This window comes from Podarcis cretensis (genome assembly GCF_951804945.1).
Source record: "Podarcis cretensis genome assembly, chromosome: 8".
NCBI classification, from domain to species: Eukaryota; Metazoa; Chordata; class Lepidosauria; order Squamata; family Lacertidae; genus Podarcis; species Podarcis cretensis.
The window spans coordinates 23,839,302-23,859,373 of NC_137177.1; the positions used below are offsets into that span (position 1 = coordinate 23,839,302).

Here is a 20,072-nt window from a genome sequence, read left to right on the forward strand (position 1 = left end):
TTGCTTACGTTCTTATGGCATATTGCAAACTAGTTTCTCGCCCTTGTGTTAGCGGTGTGCTTTCAAGGAGGTTTTCAAACAAGGGGGGGGGGGAGCAAACTCGCCCCAACCTCCTGCAGCCTAAACGTGCGGAACACCTCCTCCTCCTCCTCCTTGCACATTGTTCACAACGAGCTCGATCCTTTTCCTTTCCAAACCCCTCCCCCTCCCCCCCTAACCTGCCTCCAAGTAAAGCGCACTGGGAGTTGTGTGCGTCGGGGGCACATCCTGGCCACTAGCCGCTGACCCAGTCCTCCGCTAGAGGGCGCCACAGCCTCTCTCCCTCCTCCTCCTCCTTGTCCCCGCAGCCATTGAGCGAATGGACTGGGCTCCGGAGCGCACGTTTCCTGTAAGGGGGAAGAAGCCGCGGCGGAGCACGATCTGATCGTTGCAGTCCGGCGCCGGCGGGGTGCGAGTGGGCTGGAGCCGGGGAGGCGTCGCCGTGGGCCCGGCGGACTGGCGAGCCCCGCAGCCCTGGCCTCCGCCCTCCTCCTGCCGCCTCCTCCTCGCAGCATCTCTCCAGCCCAGGAGAAGCAGAAGCAGCGGCGCCGCCGCCGCCGGCGCGCTCCTCGCCTTTCCTGCATCCTCGGGCTCGCTGCCTCCCTCCTCCACCTCCTCCGCCTCCTCCCCTGCCTCGTTGCTGTGGGTTTCTGGTTGCATCGGGAACAAAGGAAAGGCTTCCCCCCCTCGCCCTCCCTCCCTCCTTCTTCCCTCCCTCCCCTCTCCTTTCCTCCCGTCCCTCTGGACTCCCGACGGGCGTAGCAGCCGCAGCAGCCGCCGTGGGCGCCCCGATCGCCCCTTCCCAGCATGAAGGAGATGCCTCGGCTGCTGCCGTCGAGGCCCCGCCGACAGGGAGGGCTCCTGCTGCCGCTCTTGCTGCTCCTGCTCCTGGACGGCCACGTCGCCCGGGTAAGTGACATCTCTGACGCCCCCTCGACGGCACCCGGCCCTGCTTCCTTCCCCACAGGACGCGCACCCCGCTTCCCTGAATGCTTCCAGGTTTACGTCGCTGCCTTCCTCCTTCCCGCGGCTGGGCGCCTTGCCTCTATCGTGGGCCTGTCGTGCCAAGTTCCCTTGACAGGGGGCTTCTTCGCCCCCCCGGCCTTTCCTCCCGGGGGACCCTTAGGCGCAACCCGCACGCCCCGCCCCAGCCTTCCTGGCTGCCCCTCGGTGGAGGAGAGGAAGGAGCAGCTGCGGGTTTTTGCATTCGTGGGGAAACAAGTGGCTCCCTGGGTGGGCGTGTTGGCTCAAGGAGGCGGCCTCCCTCTCTCTCTCCGCTTGGGTCGCATCTTGTGCGCTTTCTCCCCCCACTTCCTCGCTTAGCTCGACCTTTAGGCAGGTTTGGCTCAGCCACGAGTCCTCTAGCCCGGTGGCGTTTGCTTCCAGGTAAAACGTGCGCCTTGCTGCCAGAGCGCAGGCGAGTTTCTTCGGCATTTAAGGCCCAGTCGATTGTGTTCAGCGGGGCATATTTCTCTGGAAAAGCACGCCTTTAGCATCGCAGCCTTGCTTGAAATTAAGAGCAGCGGGGCTTTACTCCTAGGTAAAACGCGCCTAAGGACTGCAGCCTTATAGTGTCTCCTCTCCCCCTTTCTTGCATTTATTTTGTGAATGGGGTCTCCGGTGCCTTCTCTCTGAGACATGTTAGTGTTGCAGCCTTGTTTGGGAATAAGCCCCCTTAGTCCATGGAAGGGGGGCGGGGTCAGCCTCCCACATAACTGGCCAGGATCGCAGCTGGAGTTGCAAAGGGCTTTGTTGGGGGTGGGGCGGGGGAGAGGTGGGACCCCCGTCTCGCGTTAATCTTCACGGTGATTGCAAAGCTTCCCTCAGAGGAATCGTTCAGCCACGTCAGATGGTGGTAATAAATAAAGGCACTTCTCGCTCTTCCTGGTCCCAGATTTCCATTCTTGGGGGGGCTTCCAGGCACTTGGGGCGGGGTGGGTGAAAGCCATATCTAGATGTCATTTGAAGGTCAGCTGGGAAGTAGGGTTACAAATAAAGAGGGCATTCTCTTTTCTCCTTTGCATTTTTGTTGTTGTTCCTTCTGCATGCTTTATTTTGGGTGGGTTTTTTCCATGGGGTGGGTGAAGGTTTCTTCCCCCCGCCCCTCTTCTCTCCCGTCTGACTTGCTGGAACTGCAGCGGCTGGTTTCTGTGGGAGTTGCTGTCCCTGCCTTTCCTCTCTAAGCTGATTCCCTGCCATTCTGTTCTCTGTGTGGGAGGGAGTCTGGCTGGCTAGTCCTATTTGTGTGTTTGTGTGTGCGCTCTCGTGTGCCAAGGGATGTGCCCCTGTGGACTGCATATCAATGCCCTGGACCAGTTCTCTTGCCATTGCTTTCCTCCTGCCATTGCTTTCCCCCTCAATTGTCAAGCCTCCTGCCTGAAGAAAATGCGGGCTGTCATTCCAGCAAATGATGGAGATGATGCTTGCTGATTGCTTAAAAGGGAAGGAGCGGGGTGAGGTTGGCCCACTGAGATTCTCTGCACACAGTTTGGCCTCTGTGGCGCTCAAGCTCTCCCTAGTTTCTCTTTACCCGCAGGGCCTTGTCATTATTGCCTGTGGCACAAGCAGGGTCCCTTGCGTGGATGGGGGGAAGGTTGATTAAGGCAGCCTGCCTACAACCTGTCCACCCTCTTGTGAGGACTACAGTTCCCATCATCCCTGACCATTGGCTGTGCCAGCTGTGGCTGAAGGGAGTCAGAGTCCCAACAGCACTAGCTGGGGGAAGTTTAAGGCAGCTTACATACCTTGTTTCCTCCAATTTATCATGTAATATGGAATATTATAGGGGAAAGGTTATATTGCCAAGAGGGCTGAGGAGCTAACAGTTTCTCAGTTTGTAGGATGGTTGGTGTTCTTCCTGCCCTGCCCCCTGCCCCTCATAGAATCATACAGTTGTAGAGTTGGAAGGGACCTCAGGAGTCATCTAGTCCAACCGCCTGCAGTGCAGGAATCTCAGCTAAAGCATCCATGACAGATGGCCATCCAACCTCTGCTTGGAAACTTCCAAGGAAGGAGAATCCACAACCTCCTGAGGGAGACTGTTCCACTGTCAAACAGCTCTTACTCTGGGGATCAGCGAAGATGATGCTTGGAATTTCCATGCTCTGCAGGCTTGGTAGCAAGAGGTGATGGTCCAAAGTAAAAAATAATACAATGTTCTAGAGACAAAGGCAATGGGGCATCTTCATAGGTACACAAGAAGAGCCTGCTGGATCAGGCCAGTGGTCCACCTGGTCCAGCATCCTGTCTCATAGTGCCCTTGGGAAACCTGCAAGTGAAATTTGAGCACAAGAGCACTCTCCCCTTCTGTGGTTTGCAGCAACTGGTGTTCAGAAGCAGGACTGCCTCCAACAGTGGAGAAAGAACATAGATATTATAGCTAATAGCCTTCAGCAGACTTCTCCTCCATGAATTTGTCTAATCCTCTTTGAAGGCATCTACGTTGGTGTCCATCACTGCCTTCTGTGGGAAGGAGTTCCATTGTATGTACTGAACAGAGAAATTCATTTCTTTTATCTGTCCTGAGTCTTCCAATATTCAGCTTCCTTGGATGGCCCACAAGGGAAGAGACATGCACACCATATATCTGAAGCACATTTAAGGCGTGTCCTTCCCATCACTCAAAGAGAATCCTGCAAACTGTACTTTACTGCTCGCAGAGCTACAATTCCTAACACCCTTAAACTATAGTTCCCAAGTGTGATTTAAATGTATGGTGTGTACACAGCCCATAACTCTAGCTGAGTGCATACTTCATATGAACAAGGTCCCTGGTGCAATATCTGGCACCTCTAGCTGCAAGGAACAGGTAGCAGGTGTTGGAAATGACCCTTTACCTGAGACCCTGGAGAGTCACTGCCTATCAGAGGAGGCGTTACTGAGATAGATGGACACATAGATTGAAGATAACTTCCTGTGCACTGCTGCTTTGCCCCTGTGCCATGCCATCTGTTTTGGGCCAAGGTGGAGGGTCAATGCCCTTTGTGGATGGCATCATGCTGCACACTTGAGTTCAGCTAGATGCTTCGAGAGGTAGGGGGATCTCTAGCGGCAGACGCCCATGTGTCTCATCCCTAATGTCTACTTGAGCACTGCTGTTTAAAAGCCTGATTTATGCATTGTATTAAAATGTCGATGAGGTCACTCTGCAAAGCACTCTTATTTCCTTTAGCAAAAGTCAATGATGGGAAATGCCTAGATCATTTGTTTAAAAAAAGGGAAAAGAAAAGGTCACTCTCCGTATTTGGCTGCTGCATTTTCTGTGTGCCAGAACAAACATGTGAACATAAGGAAAGCCTGCTGGATCAGGCCCATCTAGACCAGCATTCTGTTCCCACAGTGGCCAACCAGAAGCCTGTGGGAAACTCAGAAAGGACCCTGAGCACAAGACCACTCCTGTGGTTTCCAGCAAGCAGTATTCAGAGCAAAGCCATCATGGCTAGAAGCCATCGGTAGCCCTCTACTCTATGATTTTGTCCAACCCTCTTTGAAAACCATCTCAGTTGGTGGCCATTACTGCCTCCTGTGGCAATGAGTTCCATAGTTTAACTGTGTGTTGTGTAAAGAAGTGCTTTCCTTTTATCGGTCCTGAATCTTCCAGTTGCTTTGCCATTGATTGGGGCCATTCCCAATTCACGAGAGAGTCCGTGCCTCTTTTTGTCCTTCCCAAATCCACTTCCTGGGTTGGGGTGGAGGCAGTCTCTCCCATGCATTGTTAATCCCTAAACCATATCCAGGGCCCTGTTCCCTTTTTTTTTTAAAATAAATATTTTATTAAGTTTTAGAAGAACAACAAACATAAGAGAAAACAAGAACAAATAGACAAATATACAAAGTTATAAAATACATAAAAAATAAAGAAAAAATAATTTCAAAAAAGAAAAGAAAAAACACATTTCAAAGAAAAACAAAAACACATAAATCCCTCTTTTTACTTCTCATCTTTGATTCACTTACTTTCTTGACTTCCTCACATCCCCCTCTTTTGTATCCCTGTTACTAATTCCCTTTTTGTTCTCTAAAGCCACCTTCCCAGGCCTCCTGCCTTCCAGCTTGTATCTCCCCTGACCTTTAGCCATCCTGTCTGGGGCTGATGGGAGTTATGGTCCTGTGGTCCTCCATGTTTTGTTGGACTCCCATCATACCTCCCCCTGCTGGCTGAGGCTGCTGGGAGCTGTTGGAAGGCCGTAACTTCTCCCTCACAGCTGTAGTGAGACAAAGAAATAGTCTGCTTCCAATATTCTGTCATAAATCCATATGTTACCTGCCAGTAACTGAAATAATAACCAGATGAGGTACTTCCTTTGGGTGAAGGCAACGATTCTGGGCTTGATGTTCTAGCCCCAGAGGCTTGTGGGAAAGCATCTTTCGTGAAGAGCTGTCCATTCACAGGAAAGGAAAAGTCCCCAAACTCAGACTTGTCGACACTGTGAAGTCTGCGCTTGGCTTTAGAAAGAAGCAATGTACTCTAGGAACGGCTGCAATAGCTGTGGGGCCCCAGATAATGTGGCTTTCTGAGCCTGGATGACAGGAAAGCAGGGAGTTACTGGGAACAAAATCAGCCGAGCAGCTGGAAATACATAAAATATTTTTAGAGCAGAAATAACTTGTTTACCTCAGTGGTGGGACCAGTGTCTAAAAATTCCACTGGATACACAATCCACTTCAGTCAAGTGCAGTTTAAAAACAAAAACTCAAATATCGATAGGGTTTAACTTGCCCTGTTTGTTGACTGTCAATTACCTCCCAAATCCGCCCCAAAAATCCACTTGTTCCTTTGGATATTTGCCCAAACACCCACAAATTAAAGCTTCTAATAATCTATTGATTGGAGGGGAGGGGGGGAGGGAATCTGTCTTGCAATCACTTCCAAAAGCTTCTAACAAATGTCTCCACACACACCCTTCCCCACCCTGTGTGCATGAGAACAAAACATTGTAGGTGGCATAGAGAAGCAATGAGAAACATTGAGCAGCTGGAGACTGATACCAAGGGAGTCCAGCTTGAGTTAATGGGAGGACCGCTCTCCCCCTGCCCCCCGCAGGGGCCGGCAGCTGTGAAGGGACTTGGTGCTGGCAAAGAGGTGGCTTTTCAAGCACTGCTGACAGCTGTGGAAAGTGGCTGGAGTTGTTTTATTCCTACCAGAGGGATGGAGATAAATTGCCTGCTGCACTGGGGTGGGGGGAAATGGGTGAATTTTGTTTTCTTTCAGATTCTCATTTTTCTCAGTCTTAAATTCAGTTCCGCACAATTCCAAATCACTTGGTGATTTATTTATTTTTTAAAGTCCTTGTGAAAATTCACAAGTATTTCAGGGCAAATTTCACCAAATAAGATACATTTCCCTGAATATAATGCCCCTTTGTATGTTATTTTCATAGATATATGCAGCAGCAATAATAATAATAATTTATACCCTGCCCATCTGGCTGGGTTTCCCCAGCCACTCTGGGCAGCTCCCAACAGAATATTAAAAACATGATAAAACATCAAACATAAAAACTTCCTTAAACAGGGCTGCCTTCAGATGTATTCTAAATGTCAGATAGTTGTTTATTATTTCCTTGACATCTGGTGGGAGGGTGTTCCACAGGGTGGGCACCACTACTGAGAACGCCTTCTGCCTGGTTCCCTCCAGCCTCACTTCTCACAGTGAGGGAACCGCCAGAAGGCCCTCAGCGCTAGACCTCAGTGTTTGGGCTGAATGATGGGGGTGGAGACGCTCCTTCAGGTATACTGGGCCGAGGCCATTTAGGGCTTTTAAGGTCAGCACCAGCACTTTGAATTGTGCTCGGAAACATACTGGGAGCCAATATACGTCTTTATGCACACTCTACCTTCGTATATGTTTTTCTGGTCACATTACTTGGCTGAAGAACTGCATGGCAGAATTTGGAGAACTGTTACTTTCAAGAACGGGCTGTGTTTTTTTGTTTTGTTTGCGTATTGTTTTGGCTCAGGTGAAGATAAAGGAGGCTGGTTTTTCCATGTGAATCAAAAGTTCTCCTTCCTCCTTAGGAGCAAGTGGTGTGTTTGTGTAGGGAGTGGGGGAGGAAGGGAATGAGAGTGCCAAGTTAAACTGTGGAACTCTCTCCCTCATGATGCAGTCATGGCCCCCAGCCTGGAGGCCTTAAAATAGGATTAGACAAATTCATAGAGAAGAAAAGTATCAGTGGCTACTAGCCATTATAGCTCTGCTCTGCTGTTTCTATCGTTGGAGGGAGTCATGCTACTGAATACCCATTGCTGAAGTGGAGAGTGCTTGGGTTTTGCTTGCAGGTTTCGCACAGGCAGTCTGGTTGGCCACTGTAAGAACAGGATGCTGGACTAGATGGGTCATTGGCCTAATCCAGCAGCCTCTTCTTACATCCTTGTGAGAGATGCAGAAACTAGTTTGCCTTGAACAGCACATCGTGTGCTCTTGGGGAGCTTCTCTCATGCCCTGACAGTTCTGTAACTCTGGGCTGGTGGGATGCCAAAGTATCTCCTTTGGTTGTGCTCCACTGCTTCAAGCTATGGCTCATTTTCTCATTGGGGAAGAGAAAAGTGTGTGTGTGTGTGTGTGTGTGTGGGTGGGTGGGTGGGTGGGTGGACGGACACTGTAGTCATTAGAAAAAGAGTGAAGAACACTGGGAGAATTCTGAGGCTTTCAGAATAATAATAATAAAAAATTAAATTAAATTAAATTAAAAGAAAATGACTAAGGGGGGCGGGAATTGTGTCCAAAACAGCCCAATGAGGACTGATGGTGCAGCTAACACCCAATAAACATGGACTTTTAAATAGGTCTAACATTGTCTGGTATTTTGTCATAGACATCCAATTGAAAAATAAATCTAAAACCAAATGGGCTACCCAATTATTATTTTTAATGATCATCTCAAACGAAATAAGATGTAACTTTTTAAAAATTTCCTAATGAGGCTGGTAAGCCAGATATCGAATCTGCAATTAGATGTGTAATTTTATTTTCAGGAGCAAATCTCTGCTTTATATGTGGCATTTCTCTTATAATAGATATCTAACTAGCTCTTGTTCGCTTCCTTCTTGTGCTAGTATTTAACGTACTGAGCAAAATATTGTATTTCTCCATCCAACCATGGGCAATGTTGTTAAGCTAATAGCAGGGGTTAAACATTTTGCCTGGAGGTAAGTCGAAAACAAATTAAGTCTAGCTGCATACATTTTAAGCTGGAGTTGATTACTACCCTGCTTTCTGTCTGAGGTACATCAGGATTGGCTTCCTTGAGGCCAGGAATTTACTTCCTTCTCCAGTCTGCTGGGTTCCAAAAATTAGCCGGGTGCAAGCAAAGACTTGGAGCCTGATCTTCATTGTCAGGAGAATCAAGTAGATCAGTTCTTGCTGGGCTGGGCTGCTTTAGATCATGGCACAATCTTTTACCCATGGTTAATAGATTTTGAGTGGGCTGTGCTCTCTCATTTTCTGCAGCAGTAACGTTTTCACTCTGTTACCTTTTAAGCCTTAGAGTTCAGGACTGTATCTTCTCAGTACTGCTCATTGTTACCATGTCAACTTGTTTTGAAACATCCATTTCCATTTTTGATTAAGGGGGGCTGTTGCGGGCAGATGTGGCTCTCTCTGCATTTGGCCATCACACCAAACCATGGTTTAGTGTTACAGGGGGAAAAAACCATACGTCCTCTCAGGTTTGCACATTCCTCCCTCTCTTCCCTTCTGGAGCAGTTGCAAATAGGAAATTGAAAGCCTCCTCTTCCATTTTCAGATCAACCATAGTTTAGTACATTGCCTGTTCCCTAAACTGTGTTTAATCTTAACTGTGGCTAGAGAAAACAAGTTAGGTTCATAATCCATGTTTTGAAACTGGTTTGTTTCTGCTAGCCACTAGTTAGCTACACTTCACTCTGGCTGGCACAATATGGCAGGCTGCAGTTAATCAAAAACAAAAGCAAAAGCTTCCAAACTTCTCCTTGGGCTTTTGCTGAAGAAGGGAGAGGCACACGGGTCCAAGGCTTGTTGTAAGTACAGTGGTACCTCGGGTTAAGAACTTAATTAGTTCCGGAGGTCCGTTCTTAATTAGAAAGTGGCAAGGAGTACATTGATAGCTCTTGCTCTCTTAACTATAGTTAAGCCAGAAAACAAGCACCTTGTGAAGAAGAGCTCTCACCCAGCTGTTTTCCTGCAGGCTTTGTGTTGTGTGGGCAGGGAATCTTTTTATGACGGAATTCAAACACAGGTGATACCCCAGTCTGAACTGCTACTGTCCAGCAAGACACTGTCATGCAGCACAGCCAGTGTTAGAAACTGATATATGAAAGCTAGGAGCTAAATGGCACCTTAAGCCTAGCTTATGGGCGCAACAAAGGAATGTCTAGGCACACTTTTTTTATATATGTAACAAGAATATAAAGCTGAAAATGGATGAACTGCAGCTCAAATATTATGTTCATTTCTCACATGGTCTAGTCCAGTGTTTCCCAACCTTGTGCCTCCAGCTGTTTTTGAACTACAACTCCCATCATCCCTGACTAGCAAGACCAGTGGCAAGGGATGATGGGAATTGTAGTCCAAAAACAGCTGGAGGCACAAGGTTGGGAAACACTGCATCTAGACCTTCCCCTGCCCACCCCCTAATATTCTTAAGAAGTCTCTTCTCTAGTCTTCAGAGAGTGGCTGGAAGTGGGGAGGCAGAAAAAGGTCCTCCTTTCCTTCCATTCTGCAGTTTTAATCTGAAATCTTAGGCCCAGTACTGGGCCCAGAGCTCAGAAACTGCTTGTGCTAATGAAATTCCCTGTCGCAAAATGCGCCTAGAACAATGGGAGTTTCGAACACTGAGTACATCTCTCAGCATCGAATAATAGAATCATTGTATTTTACAGTTGAAAGGGACCCCGAGGGTCATCTAGTTCACCCCCTGCAATGCAGGAATATCTAGGTGGCCTGTATGGGGATTCAACCTGCGACCTTGGCGTTATTAGCACCATGCCCTAACCAACTGAGCTAACAGGGTGCAAGCAGATGATGCCTGTCAGTGGTGCAGATGTAGCAGTGTGTCGAGTGCAATGCAAAACAGAGGAGACCCCCTGCGTTCATAATCATTCATAATCATGAATGTTTGGGATCCAGAGAACCACACAGCTAGTTCTCTATAACACCCCCAAGGGGCTTTTGTTGTGCATTCTCCTTTCCTTACCCCACTGCATGCTACATAGCTAAGCACTTTTGAAATCCAAAGCACTTTTAAAAAATGACATGGGGTTTTGCTTTTCAAAGGGGGGAAAACTTTACACACAATGGTCCAAGCTCTTGGGTAGAATTTAAGTAGCTTTTTGGACCCTCTCCAATGTTCTGTAATTCAGGCCGGCATCCAATTCTTGGGGGTATGTGTCTTTGAACATGTTTTGTTTCTAAGTAAAAAACGCCTACAGTTAAGGTGTGGGTGCCTAGGAATATACAGGGGCTCTGTTGGGTCAGATCAAGGGCCCATCTGGCCCAATCTCTTGTTTCAAACAGCGGCCAGCTAGATGGAGAGTTCAAAAGTGCTGTCTGCCCCTGGTTGGCACCCATCTGTCTCGGGAGACAATGGAGGTGAGGTCAAGCTGTTAGAAGGTTACAGTGTCTGTTGTGGCTGTAGAGACTGATATGGGAGAGAGATGGTTTGCTGCAGCTGGGGCAGATGAAGGCATCCAGTTGTGCTGCTGCAGATGCACCATGGCGTTTCTCCACTGTACGTTCCTCCCAGGGGTCATTCCTCCTCTGGTCATTGCTGTGGATACACAACCTGACTGTCCATCTTCAGGCACTGCGGTCATCTGCAAGGGATGTTCACAAAGAGCTTTCGTGTCATGTTTGCAGACATCTTTGTAGCACAGAGTTGGTCCACCAATGGACCTGGTGCCTGAAGTCAGCTCCCCGTGGAGCATGCCTACCAGCCACTAGTCCTGCAGACAGCGCTGTGTTTGCATATCTTCTGAGTAAAAAAAATGAAAAATCTGAGCCCCTGACTTATCCTAGTTCTGCAGCAGAAGGGACCACTTCACAAGTTTTTAATATTTGTGGAAGATGCTTGGAGTTAGCTTCTGAAGGAGAATCTCATTTGCACACATTCTGTTCTAGGCGATGGTGCTGCATGCCATTTTGAACAATAAAATGTTTGTTTTCCATTGTCCGCCGAGCCAATTGTGTGTGGGCTTCAGAGGCTGGACTTTGTGGCTGCTGAGGAAGCAGCCATAAAAAACTTTTCTGAGAAGTTTGATGAGCTTGCAGGAAGTGAATCTAAGTTCAACAGTATGTTGAAGTGTATGTTTTTAATGTATTAAAAAAAAATTACCCTTAAAAATATCTTATGTATATGATGAACCTCTTAGAGATATAAAATATAACTTCACCACATCCCCAACCCAACCTCTTGTTGCCGTTCCCACCCATCCAACAAATGCCATAGCTCAGAATATAGGAATATTGAAAGCTGCCTATGAATCAAACCACTGGTCCATCTAGTTCAGTATTGCCTACTCGGACTGGCAGTGTACCTCCAGGATTTCAGACAAGGAAGATGCCCAATCCTACATGGAGATCCATGGAATTGAACTTGGGAGCTGTATTGTACCAGAGAGTAGTGGAGCAGTTAAAAAAGGGTTGGTCAATTATTGTCAAGTAAAGGTCAGGTGCTAAAGGATGACTTTTATTAAAACAATAAAAAGATACAGTCGTACCTTGGTTCTTGAACAGAATGCATTCCAGGAGTCTGTTCGACTCCCAGAACCATTCGATAACCAAGGTGTGGTTTCCGATTGGATGTCCAGAAAGTATGAAACAGCGAAGCTACATAAAAACAGGAATCATTCCCAAAATAGAATGATAAATGAGCCTTTTACACATACACCTTAAGTATGTATACAAACGCCATGAGAGGCATGAGCTTGCTTTTGCCGGGTAATCTCGTTTATATTAGGTCTAATTTGAGATAGGCAAACACTCTTCTCCCCATCGACTCAAAGAAGTCTTTCCCTTTTCTGATCTTTCATATTTGTAAGAGAACCATTGGCTTTGGCAATACTGAACTAGATGAACCTCTGGTTTGATTTGGCATAATGTGATAACATTATTGTAACTACATTGGGCAAGTTTTCTATCAACAAGCAATGTTTCCCATGAACGTGAATGTGTATTTTGCTTTGCTTTTGATATTGGTCGCTGAAAACCTGGATCAAGCCCGCAGAGTAGGTGGAATGCTGCAGGAGTGAGGATACTTTGTGTGGATTAAATGTTGCATTGAAACGAATTCAAAGCTTTACTAGGGAATTGTTTTTATTGGAAGGCTTGCAAATGTTTTAAGATGTGGCATCTCAGTAGCATACACTTCTCCTTTACTTGTATTTATATTTTAAGGGGAAAAGCTGAAGAAGACCGTGAAAGTGGTTAATGTGCTAATTTTTGCATGCCTGGAGAAATGTGCTCATAAATATTTGGACTTCTTAGGGATACTTCCCTGAAAGGAGTTAATTACAGCTAAGATTTAATTGGCACTGTATCCCTTCCGATTTCTTAACTGGATTTGTATTGTGTTGATTCATTATTATTATGGTGATGGTGATGGTTATTATTGAACAATGCATTTTTTACCATGGAAAATTGTCTGCCAAATAAATAAAGCACTGGAAATATTTTTTCTGTGTCACCTCACCGGTTGGGTGAGAACTAATCTAGACCCCATGCATTTTAGGGGCCCTTTCGACAAAGAATCAAAACAATATTGATTTGATCCTGAAAGAAAATTACAATCAAGCTTTCTTAGTTCAGTGTTATCCCCCCAGAGGATGCGCATGAGGGAAGCCTCAGGATTTCGACTGCCTAGCGGCCTCAATAGGGTTTGGTCTGGCATTGAGAGCAAGCGATTCAAATGGTGTCCTCCCCTCAGTTCCAGCCAGCATGTCCAATGGTCATAGTCCATCTACAACTTCATTATACCCCTCTAGGCAACAGTGAGAGGGACACAAGTGGTGCTGTGGGTTAAACCACAGAGCCTAGGACTTGCCGATCAGAAGGTTGGCAGTTCGAATCCCCATGACGGGGTGAGCTCCTGTTGCTCGGTCCCTGCTCCTGCCAACCTAGCAGTTTGAAAGCACATCAAAGTGCAAGTAGATAAACAGGTACCGCTCCGGCGGGAAGGTAAACGGCGTTTGTGTGCACTGCTCTGGTTCACCAGAAGCGGCTTAGTCATGCTGGCCACATGCTGTACGTCTGCTCCCTCGGCCAATAAAGCGAGATGAGCACCACAACCCCAGAGTCGGTCACGACTGGACCTAATGGTCAGGGGTCCCTTTACCTTTACCTTTAGGCACCAGTGAGAGAAATGTTTGCATTTTTTTCATGGACCTTGGTTGTTGGGGACAGGAGAGGATTTAGTGAAGGGGTTACTGGTGGGCAGAGGGCATGCAGGTTGTATTAGGTTGAAGAAATCTTGAGTTCGAGGAAGCACTGAGGCGAAGTAAGCAATCTTCTGCTAGTCCTCAGTGCTGGTTCTGCACCATTCTGACCTAGTGCAAACATGTATTGTCTGCAAGAAAGCCCTGGTTGAGTTTCTGGGCTGGACTTCTTTGCATGGTTTGTAGAATAAAGCAAGCTTTTGTAGCCATTCAGGACGAGGAAGGGAAGCGGGGTTTGCAAGTTTCACTTCCTTTTTCTTTTTTAATGGAGAGACAGGCAGTGATTTAGTGAAACCCCCTTGAGAAGCCTCCCTCCAGCAGGACTGTTGGTGGAGATTACACAATGTGGCTGCTAAGTACAGCTTATTTCACTATTCTGGTCAGACGTAACCCTTTCAGTCTATCTGGAGCAAGCATTTTCAGCAGGGGGCTGGGGGTTCTTAAGTTTCTCTTCATGCATCTGGTGGAGCGGACTGTAAATCCACAAAAGCTTGTACCATATGAAATTTGTTGCTCTCTGGGTTTGCCACACAAGGCACTTGGTTGACTGGTAATACAGTGGTACCTTTGTTCTCGAACGGCTTAGTTGTTGAACAAATGGGCTCCTGAACACCGCAAACCCAGAAGCAAGTGTTCCAGTTTGGAACGTTTTTTAGAAGCTGAACGTCTGACGTGGCTTCCGCTTGAGTGCAGGAAGCTCCTGCAGCCAATCGGAAGCTGTGCCTTGGTTTTCGAATGGTTTCAGGAGTCGAATGGACTCCTTGAATGGATTAAGCTCGAGAACCAAGGTACCACTGTAGTCCTCTTTCAGTTAGAATCTTGCAGCTCATGTTTCTTTGCTTCATAGCTAAGTAGGAGGAGCAAAAGGGGAAAGGCAGCATTTCAGTGGTAGAACATGCAGAAGATTTCAGGTTCAATCCTCAGTATTTCCAGGTATGGAATGTCACATGTCTGAAATTCTGGAGAGGCACTGCCGGTCAGAGTAGACAATGCTGAAGTAGATGAAACAGTGTTCTGACTCAGTAGATGGCAGTTTCCTGTTCCTGAAAGAAGAACTCTCCATGAACCACCAGTTCTCGATCCTGACTCCAGTTGTTTCTGACTCCAGTTGTGCTGGCTACTTTTAAAAATTTGCTTACATTGGTCTGACACAAAGATGTTATTGCGGGACAATTTTGAGTGACAAGGGTGCAGATACTGTTTAATGCTTTGACCCACACAGACCCTCTTTGACAAAGAGAGTTACCCATGTTTCACTTAATGCACTTGAATTACTGTCATGTGTTGCATACAGCAGCTGCCCTTGAAGACAATTCGGAAACTGTAGTTGGTTCAGTATATGGCAGCAAGCCTTGACTGAATGGGAAATGTCATGCCAGCTTTGAGATAATGACACTGGGTTCTGGTCGATTTCTAAGCACAACTGGAATGCTGGAATGGGCTTTTAATGGCTCCCCCAGGTTTCCATATTGTCTAGTCAAACATTTCTTCGCTTACAGGGGGATATAATAATTGTTTACTAATAAGTATGTTCCATTAAATGGAATGCTTACTCTTAGGTTAGATCAGTGGCGTAGCGTGGGGGGTGCAGGGGGGGTGTGGCCACACCGGGTGCAACATCTTGGGGATAGGGTTAGGGGGCGCAAATCCATGGGTTAGGGGGCGCAAATCCACGGGTTAGGGGGCGCAAATCCACGGGTTAGGGGGGGCAAATTACTTGCCTTGCCCCGGGTGCTGACAACCCACGCTACGCCACTGGGTTAGATTACTGCAATGCATTATACGTAGTGCTGTCTCTGAAGATGGTTCAGAAACTTCAGCTAGTGCAGAATTCAGTGGCCAGGTTGCTCACCAGAGTAAGATGGTTTGAACATATTACACGGATCCTGGTCTGACTGCACTGGCTACCAATTAGTTTCTGGGTCTAATTCCAAGTGCTGGTTTTGACCTATAAAGCCTTAAATAGCGCAGGACTGCAATATCTCAAGGACTGCCTCTCTCCATATGAATCTATTCTGAGATCATTTTCTGAGGTCCTCTTTCATGTGCTTCTTCCTCGAGAGGTCCGGAGGGTGGCAACATGAGAACGGGCCTTCTCTGCAGTGGCTCCCCGTCTTTGGAATGCTCTCCCCAGGGAAGTCTGCCTGGTGCTTTCATTATACACCTTTAGGCACCAGGCAAAAACATTCCTTTTAAACCAGGCCTTTGGCTGACCTAATCAACATCCTATACCCTTTAAAATGTGGCTCTTTGTTTGGGAGGGGTGTTATTGGATTATTGTTTTTATTTTTATTTAATATATTGTGACCTTTTTTGTGAACTGCCCTGAGACCTCTGCGTATAGGGTGGTATTTAAATTCAATAATAATAATAATAATAATAATAATAATAATAATAATAATAAAGTAGTAGTAGTAGTAGTAGTATAGGATTGCAACTTTAGGCTGTAATCCTATAACAATTTATCTGGGAGTATGCTTTGCTGAGGGACGCAGGTGGCGCTGTGGGTAAAAGCCTCAGCGCCTAGAGCTTGCCGATCGAAAGGTCGGCGGTTCGAATCCCTGCGGCGGGGTGCGCTCCCGTTGCTCGGTCCCAGCGCCTGCCAACCTAGCAGTTCGAAAGCACCTCCGGGTGCAAGTAGATAAATAGGGACCGCTTACTGGCGGGAAGGTAAACGGCGTTTCCGTGTGCTGCGCTGGCTCGCCAGATGCAGCTTTGTCACGCTGGCCACGTGACCCGGAAGTGTCTCCGGACAGCGCTGGCCCTCGGCCTCTTAAGTGAGATGGGCGCACAACCCCAGAGTCTGTCAAGACTGGCCCGTACGGGCAGGGGTACCTTTACCTTTACCTTTTTATGCTTTGCTGAACTCAGGAGGCTGTAGTTTTGGGCAAACTTTCTTGGAGTTGCACTTTTAGTTTGGAAAAAAAAATAGGGGAAATTTCCAACCTTAGTGATCCCAGAGCTCGCAGGCTTGACTATATAAGTCTCTTTGAGCCTTGTGTAAAGTGAAGGTAGCAGTTTTTTCAGTTGTGAAACATATGAGTCACCCTCCTAACCCGAACCTTGAATTTCTTTTTCATCTTGTCACGATCTATTTGTTCAAAAAACTTTTACCCACCTTTTCAATAGCCTAAATTTCTGAGGGGGCTACAACTCAAATAATTACATTGTTTTTTCTGCTACAAAACAATGATTCAATAACTGATCTGCAGAAAGGACTTTATCACCTGAAAATAGAGACAATGTACGTACGTTTGAAATGCAAGAAAACGTTTAATAAAAACAATATTTTTAAAAAAGCAGTGGAACAGGTAAAATTACAGCCACTTCCATACTGTTGCAGGAGGGATTCTGTTGCAAACCAGCAAACTTAGGCTGTCACAATTAATTAATTGCTTCATTAGTTTAAGAGCATTTCTAAACCTCTTAATATATATTTTATAAAAAATTCTGAGATACATGATGTACACTATTAAAAACAATATCCATTAAACCCGAAATACAACCTAAAGCCAATAAAACTATATAAAAGCATATAAAGTAAAACAGAAATTCAGGGGATTCATACACCATAAATCATGGTCTAATCTCATGAATCAACGAAAGTCTGGGCAAAAGGATAAATCTTTACAAGAGCTGTGAAGCCACTGGACGTTGCTGCTTCACATATGACCAAAGGTAGACTATTCTACAGAATAAGAGCAACAGCAAAAAAGAAGAAAAAGAAGAAGTCTGTTTTCAAGTCCACTGCCCTATGGGACCACTGCCCACTGCAGGGAGCGGGGCCCTGAGTAGAATTTCTGCATATGTTCTAAATGATTGCATGGGCCTGTATGTGGGCAGGCAGCCTTTTAAGTTAGGTTAGACTGTGGGCTATTGTGCATCAAAGTCATTTTATAAAAAGAAATGGACTTCTTGCAGTAGCAGGGCAGGGCGCTAGAAAGCGTGAGCTAATGTTTGATTGGCAGGAAGTTGTATGCAAGCAAATCAGGATAGATGCCCAATCAACAGGTCATCTGAAAGTGATAGCACATTTTTAAAAGACCTGGGATAAAAAAAAGGTGGGGATTGCCTGGTGTCAAAACAGTAATTAGATTGGTTCATGCAGAGTATATTCTTTTGATGGGGTGGAGAGCACCCTCCCATCAGATGTCAAAGAAATAAACAACTATCTGAAGTTTAGAAGACATCTGAAGGCAGCCCTATTTAGGGGAGTTTTGAGTGTTTGATGTTTTAATGTATCGTACTTTTAATCTTTTGTTGGAAGCTGCCCAGAGTGGCTGGGGAATCCCAGCCAGATGGGCGGGGTATAAATATATTATTACAGTGGAACCTCCTGTTAAGGATGGGTTCCATTCCAGAGGCCCGTCCGTAACACAGAACTGACGCAAGCTGAAGTGTCGTGTCTGCGCAGGGGCGTGGTGCGATTTAGCACTTCTGCGCATGCGCAAGCGGCGAAACCCGGAAGTAACCCTTTCCGGTACTTCCGGGATGCTGCGGGACGCAACATGAAAACACGTAACCTGAGGTGGATGCAACATGAGGTATGACTGTGTTGTTGTTGTTGTTATTTCCTTGTAAATGATCCTCAAGGTCCCTTCTAACTCTAACCTTCTATGATCTTAATCACAGGCCCTCCAAGTGCCCCTATTTTCCAGGGGCGTCCCTGATTTAGGGAAGCCGTCCCAGTTTCTGATTTGATCCCAGAAATGTCCTGCTTTCCCTTAAAGGTAAAAGTAAAGGTACCCCTGCCCGTACGGGCCAGTCTTGACAGACTCTGGGGTTGTGCGCCCATCTCACTTAAGAGGCCAGGGGCCAGCGCTGTCCGGAGACACTTCCGGGTCACGTGGCCAGCGTGACATCGCTGCTCTGGCCAGAGCCAGAGCCGCACACGGAAACGCCGTTTACCTTCCCGCTGGTAAGCGGTCCCTATTTATCTACTTGCACCCGGAGGTGCTTTCGAACTGCTAGGTTGGCAGGCGCTGGGACCGAGCAGCGGGAGCGCACCCCGCCGCAGGGATTCGAACCGCCGACCTTTCGATCGGCAAGCCCTAGGCGCTGAGGCTTTAACCCACAGCGCCACCTGCGTCCCTACTGCTTTCCCTTAGGATGCCCCTATTTTCACTGGAGAAATGTTGGCGGGTATGGAGTTATCCAACCCCCGAGCCGTCTGAAGGCAATCCTGTATATTGGGAAGCTTTTAAAAAAATGTTTAATGTTTCATTATGTTTCTCTGGATATTTTGGAAGCTGCCTAGAGAGCTGGGGCAACTCCTGTAAGATGTGTGGGGTATAAATAATATGATTATCATTATGGAATAGGATGTCTGTATTTTCATTGGATAAATGTTGGAGGGTATGGAATCATCAGGGAGGTTTCTGGCCTTGAGTGCTTTTTGCAAGGCTGAAAGGTGTTCCTGAACTCTGATAATGCCACTTGCTTGCCTTTCTTGGTGGATAAAGAAGGATGTGTGAGCATGTGTAGAAACTAGTGTTGTATACAAAGGTTGTATAGTTGGGGAACTGTTCAGAGATTTTTGTTGGGGGTGGGATTGCTGCTGTGTTTGTCATAGTATTTTTGTACCTTTACTTTAGATCTTAAGTATGATCTATGTGGAAATGGTTCAATATGGTTGTGTACTTTTTCTATTGATTGTTTACTACTAGTTTTGTTATACAGTGGTACCTCTGGTTACAGATGCTTCAGGTTACATTCAGGTTACAGACTTCACTAACCCAGGAACAGTACCTCGGGTTAAGAACTTTGCTTCATGAGAACAGAAATCACGCAGCAGTGGCGTGGCGGCAGCAGGAGGCCCCATTAGCTAAAGTGGTACCTCAGGTTAAGAACAGTTTCAGGTTAAGAACGGACCTCCAGAACTAATTAAGTTCTTAACCCGAGGTACCACGGTACCGCTGCATGATTTCTGTTCTCATCCTGAAGCAAAGTTCTTAACCCGAGGTAATATTTCTAGATTAGCAGAGTCTGTAACCTGAAGTGTATGTAACCCGAGGTACCACTGTATTTGCAATTGTGCAGTTTTTTCAAGTTGTGAGCCACCTTGAGCATGGTTTCAACTAAGGAAAGGCAGCATGGAAATAAAATTATGCATGCATGCATATGTATATACAATTTACATTTCTTGCTCCTCTCACTTTTGGCTCTGGACCTGCCCACCATTGTTGTGCGGCCCCTGAAATGTTGCTCAGGAGGGATTGTGACCCTTGGGAAGAAAATGGTTCCCCACCCCTGATTTAAACCGGCAAACTCTTGGGGGAGTTGCAGCCTTTCCCACCAGGAGACAAAGTGAAAAATGGTCCATTAAAAAAAATGCTTATGGAAGCATAAGCCTGGCATCGCATACTGACGATTAAATGGCCCATTTTTAAACAAAGAGGGAGATGAGAATGTCTCCTGCCACTCCCCCCTTTCAATAAACAATAAAAAAATATGCACACACACTAGACAATTTTAAAGCATCTGGGAACATGGTGCTGCTTTCAAATGCTGGCAATTAAATCTGGATCCAAACAAACAAGAGATGCTGAATGCCTCTCTCCCTTGCCACTCTCTTTCTCCTAAATAAAAAATATTAAGGACTGAAATGGTTTCTGGTAACATGACGG

The 20,072-nt window shown here is 46.5% G+C and overlaps 1 protein-coding gene across 1 annotated transcript in view; it reads left to right on the top strand.

The window, feature by feature from the left end:
* The first annotated feature begins 312 nt into the window (after positions 1-312).
* The window catches only part of SDC3 (syndecan 3), a 109,968-nt gene continuing 90,208 nt past the window's right edge, over positions 313-20,072 (top strand). Inside the window, exon 1 of the mRNA XM_079986187.1 lies at positions 313-948. Coding sequence (XP_079842313.1) covers positions 847-948 — 102 coding nt within the window. The 5' untranslated portion in view covers positions 313-846. The remainder of the gene's footprint in view (positions 949-20,072) is intronic.